At 45.1% G+C, this 14,869-nt stretch overlaps 1 protein-coding gene across 4 annotated transcripts; it reads right to left on the bottom strand.

Moving 5' to 3' along the window:
• Positions 1-3,822: 3,822 nt before the first annotated feature.
• On the bottom strand, positions 3,823-14,304 carry LOC130202557 (alpha-tectorin-like). Of its 4 annotated transcripts, XM_056428203.1 has the most exons (19): positions 13,384-14,304; positions 12,696-12,740; positions 11,440-11,552; positions 10,556-10,786; positions 10,309-10,389; positions 9,277-9,379; positions 9,036-9,165; positions 8,449-8,686; positions 7,565-7,709; positions 7,366-7,468; positions 7,227-7,289; positions 6,925-7,136; positions 6,597-6,710; positions 5,685-5,878; positions 5,358-5,512; positions 5,002-5,247; positions 4,756-4,918; positions 4,535-4,650; positions 3,823-4,281 (listed from the first exon to the last, which is right to left on the bottom strand). In XM_056428203.1, exons 2-18 carry the CDS (start codon positions 12,727-12,729, stop codon positions 4,540-4,542), a joined length of 2,436 nt encoding a protein of 811 aa, XP_056284178.1. In that variant the 5' UTR covers positions 12,730-12,740; positions 13,384-14,304; the 3' UTR covers positions 3,823-4,281; positions 4,535-4,539. The 4 variants fall into 4 exon arrangements, with proteins under 4 accessions (XP_056284178.1, XP_056284179.1, XP_056284177.1 ...); XM_056428204.1 differs by lacking the exon at positions 13,384-14,304 and having other exon boundaries at positions 12,696-13,227; XM_056428202.1 differs by lacking the exons at positions 12,696-12,740; positions 13,384-14,304 and having other exon boundaries at positions 10,556-11,683.
• Between the last annotated feature and the right edge of the window lie 565 nt (positions 14,305-14,869).

The following is a 14,869-nucleotide window of genomic DNA, read 5'->3' as shown; positions in this document are numbered from 1 at the left end:
GAGGTCATTTGTAATTTTCACCAGTGCCGTCTCGGTGCTGTGGTGTTTTCTAAATCCTGACTGAAACTCCTCAAATAAACTATTATAATATAGAAAGTCACACAACTGATTTGCGACCACTTCCTCAAGGATCTTGGAGAGGAAGGGGAGGTTAGACATCGGTCGGTAGTTAGCCAACACCTCTGGATCCAGAGTGGGCTTCTTCAGGAGAGGTTTAATAACAGCCACTTTGAAGGAGTGTGGTACGTAGCCTGTTAGCAGAGACACATTGATAATATCTAATAGAGAGCCGCCAATTAAAGGCAAAACGTCTTTAAGCAGCCTCGTCGGGATGGGGTCCAAGAGACAGGTAGACATGTTCGAAGTAGAAACCGTTGAAGATAATTGGTCACGGTTGATGGGAGAAAAGCCCTCCAAATATACACCAGGGCATACAGCGGTTTCCAAGGCCATTCCACTTGAGGACAGATTGGCACTGGTTAAGGGCAAGAGATTATTAATCTTGTCCCTAATAGTTAAAATCCTTTCATTAAAGAAGTTCATAAAGTCATTACCACTGATGTCTATAGGAATACTCGGCTCCACAGAGCTGTGACTCTATGTCAGTCTGGCTACAGTGCTGAAGAGAAACCTGGGGTTGTTTTTATTTTTCTCTATTACTGATGAGTAATAGGCTGCTCTGGCATTACGGAGGGCCTTCTTATAAGTTTTAAGACTATCTCGCCAAACTAAGCGGGATTCTTCCAGATTAGTTGAACGCCATATGCTTTCAAGCTTTCGTGACGTTTGCTTCAGTTTGCGGGTCTGAGGGTTATACCAGGGAGCAGACCTCCTCTTCCTCATTGTCTTCTTCTTCAGAGGGGCTATCGAGTCCAGTGTCATTCTCAGAGAGCCTGTGGCACTGTCAACAAGATGATCAATCTGGGACGGACTAAAGTTAGACCAGAAGTCCTCTGTTATATTGAGACGTGGTATCGAATCAAATACAGAAGGAATCGCTTTAAATTTAGCTACAGCACTGTCAGTTAGACATCTGGTGTAGAAACTTTTGACTAACGGAGTACACTCCGGTAGTATAAATTCAAAAGTGATGAGGTTGTGGTCTGACAGAAGAGGATTCTGTGGGAAGACGTTAAGATGCTCAATGTCAACGCCATAAGTAAGAACAAGATCAAGCGTGTGGCCAAAGCTGTGAGTGGGTTTCTGTACTCTCTGACAGAAGCCAATCGAGTCCAACAAGGAGATGAATGCAGCACTAAGGCAATCATTATCAACATCCACATGGATATTAAAATCTCCAACAATAATAACTTTATCGGTTTTAAGAACCAAACTTGATATAAATTCTGAGAATTCAGATATAAACTCTGAATATGGACCTGGTGGCCGGTACAGAATCACAAATAGAATTGGCTGTCGTGTTTTCCAGGTTGGATGTGAAAGACTAAGAACAAGGCTTTCAAATGAGGTGTAGTGTAATTTAGGTTTAGGATTAATTAATAGGCTCGATTCAAAGATGGCTGCCACTCCACCTCCTCGACCGGTGCCTCGAGGAATGTGAGTATTAATATGACTTGGAGGAGTCGATTCATTTAGGCAGACATATTCTTCATGGCTCAGCCAGGTTTCAGTTAGGCAACATAAATCAATGTGATTATCTGATATTAAATCATTCAGTAACACAGCTTTAGATGACAGAGATCGAATATTTAGGAGACCACATTTAATAGACCTATTTTGTTGCACTGCTGAAATAATGGTGTTAACCTGTATAAGGTTATTGTGTACGACTCCTCTTCTGCTTACTTTTGATTTATTTAATTGAAGTGGCTGTGGGACAGACACAGTCTCTACTCTAGAGTCATGGGTGGGTAACTGCTCGAATGGAAGAGCAGAGAAGGGTGTTAAACTACAACTCTGCTCCCGGTTCCTGATCTGAACCCTGGGTTGTCATAGATTAAGTCCGGTGATCAACTTGGTCATATTCGCAGAAATGAGACGCTCCGTCCAACGTGGGATGAATGCCGCTCTCCTCATCAGATCAGGTTTTCCCCAGAAAGTCTTCCAGTTGTCTACGTAGCCCACATTATTCGCTGGGCACCTCGACAGCCAGCGGTTGAAAGACGACATTCGGCTAAACAATTCGTCTGTCTGCACATTTGGGAGAGGGCCAGAGAAAACGGTGTCCGACAACGTCTTGGCATAAGCACACACCGATTCCACATTAATTTTAGTGACTTCCAAGCGGCGGGCTCGGGCGTCATTACCACCGGCGTGTATTACAATCTGACTGTATCTCCGCTTGTCCTTAGCCAGCAGTTTCAAACAAGACTCCACGTCGCCCGCTCTGGCCCCCGGGAGGCACACGACTCTGGTCCGCGGCTTCGCTAACGTCACGTTCCTGACTATCGAGCTCCCGATAACCAGGGTGTGTTCCTCAGCGTGTCGCTGAGCAGGGAGAACTGGTTTAAACGTGAAGTGGTTGGTGCACAGCGAGCTTCTGTGTAGACTTACTACTCCTGGACAGTTACCCAGCCTCCCGGCTGCTCGGGCACCGCCGGGGAACAGCTAGCAGCTAACAGCTAGCAGCTAACAGAGCTAACAGCTAGCAGCTAACTGTAGCTCCGCGCCGACTACGGGAGAGGGCGGGCTAACTAGTGTTAAGTTGTAATAGTTTATTTTGATAACATCTGCAGAGGTCTTATGTTTTAAATTAATACATATAGAAAGATATTATAATAGACAATATTAAGGAGAATATTGATATTGTTATTAATGTATTATGAAGCATAGGGGTAATGTTTACTCTATGCAAATGTAAATGGCAAGAATTAATGTATATTGCATGAGAGTGACTGTATGTTAGTATTATAGATTGACGAAGCCGGTTGAAATCCGTGAAGTGACTCACAATAACAAGAGACTTTTATTGTGAAGGTGACTTTAACAAGACGGGATTCTTATTGTGAAAGCGTCGGAACCGGAAGTGACGTTTCGACCGGCGCAAGAGAGGATTATGAGACAGCGTGTTTTGAGAGAGATCGTTCTCTTGCTCAGGTAGGCTGCGACGCGGCAGGCTGCGTCTCCCAGGTGCAGCCTGCAGCCGGCGCCGGGAGTAGGAGAGTGCTTTGGATGTTTGTTTCACTTTTCTTGCCATTAAATGTTGATAACTTAATCCATGCGCGTCCGGAAGCCTGTTTTTCCACCATCTGCAGAGTGCCCAGTTTCAAGAATACCTTACACTAGCGTAGCTGTCTGAGCTTCGATGGCGCGGAGCCGTGTATCTAACCCACTGAGACCTGCCTCCAACCTGCACATGAACTACACTTGTTGCATGTATGGTTATCATGAAGGGAGGCAGGGGGAGAACATGAGACACACTGAGCAAGAGGAGCGGGAGGGAGAGAAGAAGAAGTCATGCTCGCTGCTGAGCTGGCAACCGGAAGAGGGAGATGATGCGTTCAGGTGCAGCTCAGATAATCCGACAACTCACGTCCCGACAACATATGATCATTAATCAGAAGGGTCTCATCAGATTACATATACATTTGTTTTTAAGGACATTTCTAAATTAAAATGAATGAATGTCCGAACACACACACACACACAATAATTGCAAAAACAAAAACTTTTTTTTCACCCATTTTATTTTTTTATTCTTTTTTTTTGCTCGTCACACTAATATTGCATAATCACGGTACAGCAGCCACAATCTGAAGGTGAGACATCACAGGCATTACATCGTTTTTCATGCACTGATTAATTTTTAGATTTTATGATATTTTGTCTTCTTTCAGGCGAACGGAAAGAAAACATTCAAAGTACAGATTCAGGTTTTTATTTTACGACTTTGTGTATTTGTGTTGATTCCTCACATTCACCAAAAGTAACCTTTAGATGATAACTAATTTGTAAATTTGAATATAGAATTTAAGAAAACGTGTAATACAACAAATGATTGTCTCCTGGTGAGTCATCAGTTGGTGATATCTTTTAACCAAGTTCACCTGGAGACTCTCCGCTTCCTACTTCCTGTCAATAAAACACAGATATTCTCTTTCTGTTTAACACCCGGCTGCTCACACTTGACGTAGCTGACAGTACACTACAGACGGAATTATATATATTCCAAATGAACCCACAGTACCCAGAAGTTATGCATACGCTAAATAAAACCCTTTAAACCCTTCTTCATATCATCTTCTTCATTGCACTCTTCACTTTTATTGTTTCACCCAAGATTATATTCCATTTCAGGCTCCGGCTAAAGTCAGGAATCACCTGAAACGACCGCAAGAGGAAACTGCGATTAGTCATGATCAATACTTTGTCTCTGATGGAGATTAATATAAATATAGATATAAAGATGTCTGCAACAGTCCTGCTCCTGAGAGGAGGAACTCTTCTGATTTCAATCAACAACAATAGATCATCCATCAGTGGGATGATTTTCAAGCCAACGTCTGTCAACCAAATATCTCTCCGGCTTTAACGAGTAACATATTAATAAATAAAGAATTGCATTTAAACTTACCATGATCAAAAGGGGAGGAGGTGTCTTCCCCTAATGGGTCCAGACCTCGGGGAGGCGTGGCCTCCCTGTGCATATCCAGGCCTGGCAGATCTGCGTTTCCTTGCGGCACCGCAGGACTGTAAAAACAGAGAAGGAGTGTTAGCCTTTGTGTCAACATGTAGATTCAGTGAGATGAATACATATTATAATTTAAACTCTGTATTTCCACCACCCCTGCTTACCGGAGGAGGGGTGCTCTTGGGGCTCACCACCAGGTTGCAGTGCAGGTACATTTCAGAACTCTTATTTTCCGCTGTGTACGCGAACACGAGGAAGGAGAAGGAGTTGGACACGCCCACTCCGTTTCCCACCATCTCCACCGTCTGGTCGGCGGGGTTCGGGCATCTGCTCACAATCAGGGCGACAGACGCGGTGAGTTCAGGGGCGGTGGGTTCTTTCAGCCACAAAGCCTCAGAGCGCTTTCTCACCCGTCGATAACCAGGTCGTATGCCGGAGCGGCGGTCGGGTCCACGTCGTTGGTCACCCAGCAGGAGTCGGTCACCACGGCGACCGTGTCCTCGTCCAGGTCCTGCGTCGTGACCTCCAGCCAGATCCTCTGGTTCAGCTCGAGCTCCGTGTTGCTGTCCACCATGGAGGCGAAGCCGGCGTCGGTGTAGGCGCTCATCGTCAGGGAGTAACTCAACTCTTCATCTTCAACGGTCTGGAACACGGAGCTGGGGAGCACAGCACACACACACACACACACACACACACACACTTCAGCTATCTCCAACGTGAAGCTGCACGCTACAAAGCAGTCGAAGCTCCGCTGGCCTCTCCTCACCCGTCTTTGATTCTGAAAGTCACGCTCTGGGTCTCCGGCGGTCCGACGGAGCAGGAGAAGTCGATCTCCACCAGTTGTTCGCGAGTGACGAGCGAAGCCACGGGTTTGGCCCCCATCAAGACGACGTTCCTGTAGACGACGCGGCCGTCGTTCTTCTGCTATGCGACATGTTCAGGGTCACGAACACATAAATAACTCGACACAAATACAACTCGTGAAATTCTAACATAAAAAAACGATTTTCGCCCGAGCGAGACGCGGCGTGACTTTTCCATCGGACGACGGACGGTAAACACAAAGCGGGGAAAACTGAAGGAAAGCACCCACCGTGACCTCCGTCCCGCAGGTGTCCCCCGCGGCGCTGAACGTCATCATGTGGCTCTCTGGGTCCGAGACCCCTTTGCAGTCCTCGTCGTTGAGGTTCAAGGTCGAGGGGTCGATGCCATTTTCCCACAGGAGACATTCGACCAGTGTCACTTCCATGGAGCCCATCGTGCAGACTGCCAGCCCGGCTGAAGATACTAAAGCACAAAGAAGTCCAACTCAACGTCAAAGAGGCAGCAACAGCCACGGCCCTGCTGAGACTCCGCCCACTCCTCCTCTCTACCGCCACCTGATGGTGGTGGAGGTCTGGATCGTGGAACATGAATACTACCAAATATGCCATGGCCCTGTTGAGACTCCGCCCACTGTTGAGACTCCGCCCACTCCTCCTCTCTACCTCCATCTGATGGATGGTGGAGGTCTGGATGGTGGAATATGCCGACTACCAACTCTTCATCCACTCCCTCATCTTCATTGTGTTGTTCCTGTGTTTTAATAAGTGTGTAATGATTCCTTCTGGTCACATGACATCTATGACACCTGTCCATCCTGGAGAGGGATCCTCCTCTGTTCTCTCCTCAAGGGGTCTGACCTTTTACCCTGAAGGGTTGTTTGGGAGTTGTTCCTGATCCAATGTGAGGTCAAAGGTCAGGGATGTCTATCTCTGAGGGGAATTTGTAATTTGTGAAAATGGGCTCTACACATGAACTGAATTGAATTGAACAGGCTTCACAGGATTTAACTAAGAACTCATCGGGGGTTAAAAAAACAACGTCACATCTGTGCCAACGTCACATCTGGAGGTGGATCAGCAGGTGTGTGTTTGCCTTTCGATGTCAAATATAATTGCAGACAAATTAAAGCAGAAACAAAATACAGAATTCTGACGTTCATGCCACGGTCGTTGCATCGTACCAAAGTCGTCTCTCGGATGGTTGAAAGAGGCCCGGCAGAAGCAGACGGGTTCACCGGCACAGAACTCGTGATCACTGCAGTCCTGGCTCAGACAGGAGGCCAGACGGGTCGCAGCTACACACACACACACACACACACACACACACACACACACACACACACACACACACACACACACACACACACACACACACACAGACGGATGAGCTTCGCTCACAAACCATCGTCAGTCAACGAACTGCTTTGACTTCAGTCTTTGAATCTCTGTTTTGAGTCTTTTTCTCGTCACATTTCACAAATTCGAGTTGAAACCAAACGACGATCTTACAGCAGCCGGCCGGTGACCTCCAGTCCCCCAGCGTGGTGCCGGTGGACAGGAAGCAGGCCTTGGCGTACGCCTCCAGGTACTGGCAGGCCAGGTAGTCCACCGGCCGCTCCTCCTCCGCGTATTTGCACGCGTTGCTTTTGCATGCGGCTATGAAGGGCAGCGGGGCGAGGTGGTTACAGTCCTCGAAGGAGGCCTGAGACATTAGATCACAGCTGATCCAGGGAGGGAGAACGAGAGTTGACCATCAGTTCATAACAGCAGTGTGTGGTTTACAGGGTGTGTGTGTGTGTTGATGTTCTTACTAGTCATCTGAGGCGCTGCAGTTCGTCGTGCTGGCCACATCTGTGCTCTGGGAGGCGGCGCAGCTAGGTGGAGACAAACGGCACAGCATTAACACACAGGTGTACCCGGGTCAGGGGTCAAGGTGTGACTCAGTCGTACCCAGACGCAGAATTATATGAGTCGACCGTATCCTCCACTTCGAGTTGGGTTTCAGAGTCAGTCTCGGGGTCGCCACACAGGCCAGACATTCCTGCGTCTCCTCCTGGTCGGCGAGAGAACGAACAACGAGTGAACTGTCAACCCGATGAGAACAGCGCTGTGAGGCTGGACTTCTCAACACTACTTTCGTTGCCGGTACCTGTCACGTGCGCGGTGTCCCCGTCGAAGTGGACTACCGTGTTGGTCAAAGGCGTCTTGAGGGTCACTCCGGTGTCGTCCTTGGAGAGCTCCACGCCGTGGAGCGTCTGAGGCGTGGAGGTGAGCTCCAGGATCTCCTCCCCGACCTACGTGGCGCCGGCCGGGCGAGGATGAGAGAAACCCGGGTTCAAACCTCTCAAAGGGACACGTGTATGTGCTCTTGTTTCCACTTGTACATGGAGTGATGATCAGAGGTCTTGACCCCCTTCGGTGGGAGGAGGAGGAGGAGGAGGGAGGGGGCGGAGCATGTCGGGGCAAAATTCTCACACAACTCCAATAAACGCCACAGAGATTAACTTTTATTCTCAAATTCTGATTGATGAAGAAACGACGAGTCTCCAGCAGAAGGGTCAGTCTTCTCATCCGGGGCAAAAGGGGAGGAGCTTGAGCCCCACCAGGGGGTCTACCTGTGCCCGATCCCCCTCATTGACATGTCTTTACTTTATTGAAACGAATGAAGGAGAGGAATGCATACGCATTATGCTCGTGCCTTTTCAGTCTTATTGTAAACCAGATTAAATATCGGCTCCGCTCGATGTTTTAAATCAGATGAATCAATAAAACACGACGACCACATAGCTGCACTCTCTCCTGCTCTGAAGCTCTCATCGGGAACATGAATTAACAATGAAAAGTCAATAGGAATGAGTGAATTTTAAACATATTATTTAGTTAAATATAATAATGTGCTGATAACTTTGTAGGCCACCCTTTCTCACGTTGTTTATCCGTTTACACGCTCGTCAGAGAACATCCAGACCAAGATAGCGTTATTTAAATGTCTTTAGACACACGGTTGCTTTCAGATGGATTGGAGCAGCTTACCCAGACGACGCCACCCGGTCCCAGATTGATCGTTTTCGATGCAACATTCATGAAGACGATCACGTTGGTTAAATATGGCACATCTTCAAGGTGTCGCTCCTGGAAAGCCACGGAGACTTCGGTTTCTTCGTTCCCCACCAGCGTGTAAGCACACATGTCAGGGACGGAGTGGACCGTGTTGAAGTAATCGATGACGGTGGAGCCGATCACCGTGCACACGGGAGTGGGCGGCAAGCACCTGATGCAGATGGAAAGGGACGATTATTTGTGTTTATTGTTCTGGAAGCACAATCCAAAGACGGAAAGGTGCTTCATCGGGTGGAGACGGAATTTCCAGATGACGTACAATTCATACGATTTTACACCTATGAGTCACGGGGAGAACATGCTGCCTCCACACAGAAGATTTTATTTATTTGTGTCCTCAAAGATATATATATATATATATATATATATATTATATCTTTGAGGACACAAATACATAATATAGTTTATTAATCAACAGAAAATCTAATCAATTGGTTATCAATCAATTGGTTCCTGCTTCCTTGAAAACTTAATTCCAAATATAAAGAAAACATATGTACTCGTTGTTTCCCATGCAGATCTCTGAAGAACTACATCCCGTGACAATGTCTTCTGGGTTTGTGCCACTGTCTACAACCGGACACGTGGAGGTGCAGGCAGCGTCGTCGATTGTCGGTGGGACAACGAGACCTGGAAGGATCCAGAGAAGTTTTTTTTCATTTTTATTTTTCATCACAATTTTATTTTGAAGATCCCGACAGAGTCCCGGCTCCTTCTTTGGTCACCGCGGGATTCTCTTACCTGCTGATCTGCATCCGCTGATGTCCACGTAAAAGTAGTAATCCATATTGGTGTCAAGATCCCATGAATCTAAAGTTGTTTCACCGATCGTTGTCGTCACGACCTTGAGAAGGATTAGACAACAATCAAGGGTAATCCTGAACTACTGGGTGGACAGTCGGGATGGGTATCGTTTGAGTTTTTTCCGATTCCGGTGCCTGAACCGATACTTTAAAAAGAGCACAAAACGGCGATTGACAATGACGACATTAAAAACCTCTTCGGCCACATTCCCTGTAAAAACCGTTCACATGGCGCACTGACAAAAAAAGGATATTCAGCACTGTCGCGCTCGTAGCTCGCGCTAGCTACGAGCTAGCTTAAACATGTTTATAATGGCTAATTTATTATTTGTTGGCCTACTTTTATGAATGCAAAACTTGCAATCAACGTTACGGTACTACTCTGAGTTACGGCTGCTCTTTTATTCATCGGTCTCCATGTTTTCAGGGGGACCGGCGACGGTCGCCACATCGCGTCCAGCCTGACGCTGGTGTGCTCGACAGGGTTCACGCCGTCACACACGGCCACGTCTCCGCTGTCAAACTTAAATATGAGAGGCTATCGTAACCTGCTGACTGGGCGGAGTCACCAGAGAAGTTCAAAATAAAAGTTGTTTTCAATTTCAATCGGCTCAGGCACCGAAAGGAAGCACCGAAATGTGTGTTGCGTTTCGGTCCGGGTGGCACCGGTTTTATTGGTATATATATATATATATATATATATATATATATATATATACACTGATTGGTGCTGTTTTACATTCATGTACTTGTTGGTTCCCTGAAACATGTGTCTCTGCATTATTGTTATATAACTGCATTGTTAGTATCCAAGAGTGTTGGTTTCAAATGTAAATCCTAAATTGCTGTTCATCTCCCAGGATGCATCACTTTGTAACTCTCAAAATGTGTTTGAAATCCAGAGATAAAGGTCAGTGTGAAGGTCAGACTGAGATCTCAGCCTTGGTAACAGACTCAGGCTCATACTTACCAAACTAGTTGGAGCAAAGTTGTCAGTTATTTCGATAAAAAGAGCTGTTTGTGTACCCAATTTGTACAGATAGATTGTGATCTGAAAACATGAACAGACCAGATTTAGAAAATATGAGGAAATTGCTAAACAAATATTTTTGAAGTAAACTCTGATTTGATGTTCCTTTTCATTTTCAGCATTTTATTTGGGACAAAAATGCTGGACAGCCATTCGATCTAAAAACACGGCGCTGACGATGACTCACCATGTCCCACCCATCGACGTTCTGTAATGGGAAGAAAGCGAGGCATTCTACCGTCTCGGTTAGAGTTGGTAGTTCGTTGTGAAGAAAGGGTGTAACTTCTTCTGAAACCGGCGGGGAACTAAAATCCACCAAGATTGCACCGCTAACGTCGGACACCAAAAAACACTCTTGGAGGACAGAAACAGTGTTTGTGAAACACAATGAAAAAGAGCCATCGTTCGGAAACAGGACCTGCAAAAATAGAGACAGAAAAAGGGTCTTAATCATCATTTCTTGATAATTTCTCAGACATTTCCTGGAAAGAATGACGTTGTTCACTATTGAGAATCGACGCAATGTTCTGAGACCGTTTACTTCCATTAGTTTTATTGTCAAAAGATTTAATGTGGAATTTTGTTGACAAAACGGCTCCATTTACGAGTACCACATATTCTATCATCTTGTATCGATTATTGATTATTATAATATTTTTAATTAAACACATTTTTGGGGCAATGAGGGGAAACCTTTGCATTGCTCTAAATGAAATCAGGCACAACATGCTAAAATAATATCTCCATTTGAAAATGTCATTATTTATTTTCTCACATTTTTGTACTTTGCTACAGTTTGAAGTTCTTAATTTGTTTATATTTCAAATCACAAACTTCTAATTTTACCGGGACATTCCCATGGAGATGTAAAATCTCCTGGCCATGAAATAAAGTGTTTCTGTAGCTCATACCAAGATGAGGATGTAAAACATTCAAAAGCACTTTCAAGGACGCTGTGTGTTTGCAGAACGACCTTCAGAACTTCCCAAATGACTGACAGTAAAGTATTTTATTCTGAAACAGAAGATGTAAAGGCAAGGCTTTCCTCAAACACGGTTTCATTTGACTCACTTGTGCCTCCGTGTATTCCACTCCATAAAAGTAGGGGCGACACGCGTTGAGATCCACGACACCTTCATGAACAAGAACTTCGGACCGAACCAGCTCAACCTGGCTGGCAGCAACTACAGCGGGAATTTAAAGGAAAAGGAAATATCACACATCAATCTATGAAGACCAACTTTAATACGTTTCCTTCCCAATCCACAGCGGACTTAAAATGGTCCGAGTCAATGCAATGAACTCTGTGTGTAAAAGAGGAAATGAATTCCACCAAATAAATATACAAACACAGTGTGAAGCAGGGGTGACCTTAGGCTTATTTAAGGGGGCTTGTTTTTTTTAATTGCTTTTTAATTTATTTTTTATGAAATTAAACTACTGTTTCTCAACTGGAAACATTATTTTAACTAGCATGCTACATATGTGTGTGCATTCTGGTTTGTATATTTTAAATAACAATCCAATAGCCTATAATCAGACTTAACAATATACTCCATGGGCACTAGGACCTGGGGGAGGCTGCTGCGCTGCTGTCTCACTCTGCCAAGTATCGTGTCTCATCAAAGAGAGTCAGGACTACAGACAGGAGGTTAGCTTGAAGTAAATGATGCACGGACTGACCGATAAATCCAGGTAGTTACAGAATGTGGATATATATAATATATATATATATATATATAAAATATATCCCACCACTCCCCCTGGGGCTCAGCCCCCCTATTCTTGTAATCCTACAAACGCCCCTGGTGTGAAGTACAATGAGAGCGGGCTTCTAAATAGGGGTATTATTTAATCCATAATAATCAATTCGTAATCAATTAAGATTAAAATTAAGATTAAAGTCCTCATGAAAATGCAGAAGAATCAAGTTAGTCTACGAAACTAAATTTCCCCCAACTTGACTTTCACAAATGAAGAAGAGTATGCATTGTCATTTATATTGATTTATAAAATGCAACACAGATTTAAAAGTAGCTTTGATTTTAGCCAGATCAAATGTCCTGCTGTCGAAAATATTTGGCGAGACTTTAAATCCCTTTTTAAATTTTTTAAATGTTTTTATTATAAGACAATACATAGACATGACACCGAGAGGACGAAGAAGCAGTGGACAAAACATCATAAAGTCAGAGTATCGAGAAAAATAAATAAAAATGCATGTGTACATGTGTGCATGTGCGTGTGTGTGAGCTTTTATTTGAGACATTAAATCCCTTTAAAATAAAGGTCCCGTAGGAAATGAAAATATTTCAATGGCTGCTTACCTGCCAGCATGAAGAGCAGCGCAGCCGTCTTCATGATGGGACTCCCTGGCAGGAAAGACAACAGTCATACAACATGTTGTTTAATCCTCAGTAACCATACATTCAATACACTACAAGGAATAGCATTTGTGGTTCCATTCATACTCAATACTTTACTAGCATGCTGGGTTATTAAAAGGTTCCCAAAGTGTAAAATACGATGCCGATTCCCTTTAAGTTTGAGATAACTCATTACACGTTGGATTCTGCGTCTGCCTGTGCTGGACAGAGACGTGGTTGGAACTGAACTGTTACGAGGAGCTTTAGTTTCATCATCGAATGTAAGAAGAATAAATCATCAAATTGAGAGAGAGAGTTGAAGCTAAATAAACAGAATCAACACGGAACCAGTGTAATAATAAGTTCAGGAGAAGACGAGTAGCTGATTGGCCCTGATCTGATGGCGAGGAAGACTTTATTCCACCACAGAGAAACATGTGGAGGGGAAGAAGATCAGAAATAAGAAGTGGAGGCTTTGAAAGTAACCGGTAGAATCAGACCTTGAAATATGTTCCAATCAGTATGATACAAAGTGCAGCTACACAACAAGTTGTTTTAAATGTCCTGCCCGTGTTTACAGAGGTACCCGAACGACGGAGAAGACCCGCGGTGCGTGAGCGTCGTCTAATGCAGGCAGAGCGTCACTCACCTGGAGGTCGGGTGGAGCAGCGGGGTGACGGAGCGTCGCAGGCGGAGGTCGAGATGGATCTCTGGGATGTTTCAGGCTGTCGGGCAGGTGTGGGTGCAGAGTGTCTGTCGGGCAGGTGTGGGTGCCGAGGGTCTGTCGGGCAGGTGTGGGTGCCGAGTGTCTGTCGTCAGGTGTGGGTGCCGAGTGTCTGTCGTCAGGTGTGGGTGCCGAGTGTCTGTCGTCAGGTGTGGGTGCCGAGTGTCTGTCGTCAGGTGTGGGTGCCGAGTGTCTGTCGTCAGGTGTGGGTGCCGAGTGTCTGTCGTCAGGTGTGGGTGCCGAGTGTCTGTCGGGCAGGTGTGGGTGCCGAGTGTCTCTCTCCATCTCTTTTTATGCAGGTGTCTGAGCTCCACGCCCTGAAGTATGCAGGACATCACAAACGTTCTCAAAGAAAATATTATTTTCATATCTGCCGTGAATGTTGACCACAAGACGTCAGAACGACGGCTCCTTTGATTGAGCCGCTGGTGTTGTGTGTGTGTGTGTGTGTCACCATGGCATAATGTGCTCCGGGCGACGTCGACGACCACAGAAGGTTCGGAGTTCTTTGCCAAGAGCTGATGGCCGTGATTAGATTCTGTCACGCAAGAAGACGCAGTCGCAAACTTCACACATATTTAAGATCAACATGAGACATGGCTCTAATGTTTTCTTTGGATGAATTCTACTAATTTGTGTCAATTAAAAAGGCTACGAACTATAATCATTGAACTAATCTTGGCTCGTCCCCAGGGTCCCCTCCCTGCTGGACCTGTTTGCTCCGTGTCAAACGGGTTGATCACAGCGTTCCTCCCTCACCACTTTGATGCCCCGCAGCATTCACGCCACAGAAATGAATGTTTGTTAACTCTTAATTGTCTATTCTGAATAAACTATCCCTCACATACAGAATCCCATCTTTTCCTCCATCACTTTGAGTATTTCATTTTGAGTATTTTTCATTTTACACGGATACAAAACGACATTTTAGGGGCGAATCATTTCACCTTTTTTCTGTTTTTATGAGATGGCAGTTCCGTGTCTCCCTGTCTTGATTGGTTCACGCCCGTCACCTGTCCTCAGACACTCGTGTCTCGGGAGGGCGCCATGACACCAGACGCCACTTTTAAAAGCCTGAGCAGCGCAACCAACCGTTGATTTTGGGCTCAAGATATTTTTAAAAAAGAAAGGAAAGAGTACGGCGAACACCACCGTCTATTCCGTGAATTGTGTCTCGATGGCGAGCGCTCCATTCGTACATTTTTTCTGTTAATGTTTGTCAGTATGTACACGTTATATATGTACTTATGGAAAATAAATTACTTACTTACTTACTTACTTACACTTCCTGAGCGGGAAAAATAAAAGCTCACACACACACGCACATGTACACATGCATTTTATTTATTTATTTTCATTTAATTTTTCTTTTTCTCAATACTCTGACTTTATGATGTTGTGTCCACTGTTT

The sequence above is a fragment of the Pseudoliparis swirei genome, chromosome 12 (assembly GCF_029220125.1).
Source record: "Pseudoliparis swirei isolate HS2019 ecotype Mariana Trench chromosome 12, NWPU_hadal_v1, whole genome shotgun sequence".
Lineage (NCBI taxonomy): Eukaryota > Metazoa > Chordata > Actinopteri > Perciformes > Liparidae > Pseudoliparis > Pseudoliparis swirei.
The sequence above is the reverse complement of the archived record's forward strand: the minus strand, read 5'-3'. Positions and strand labels throughout refer to the sequence as shown.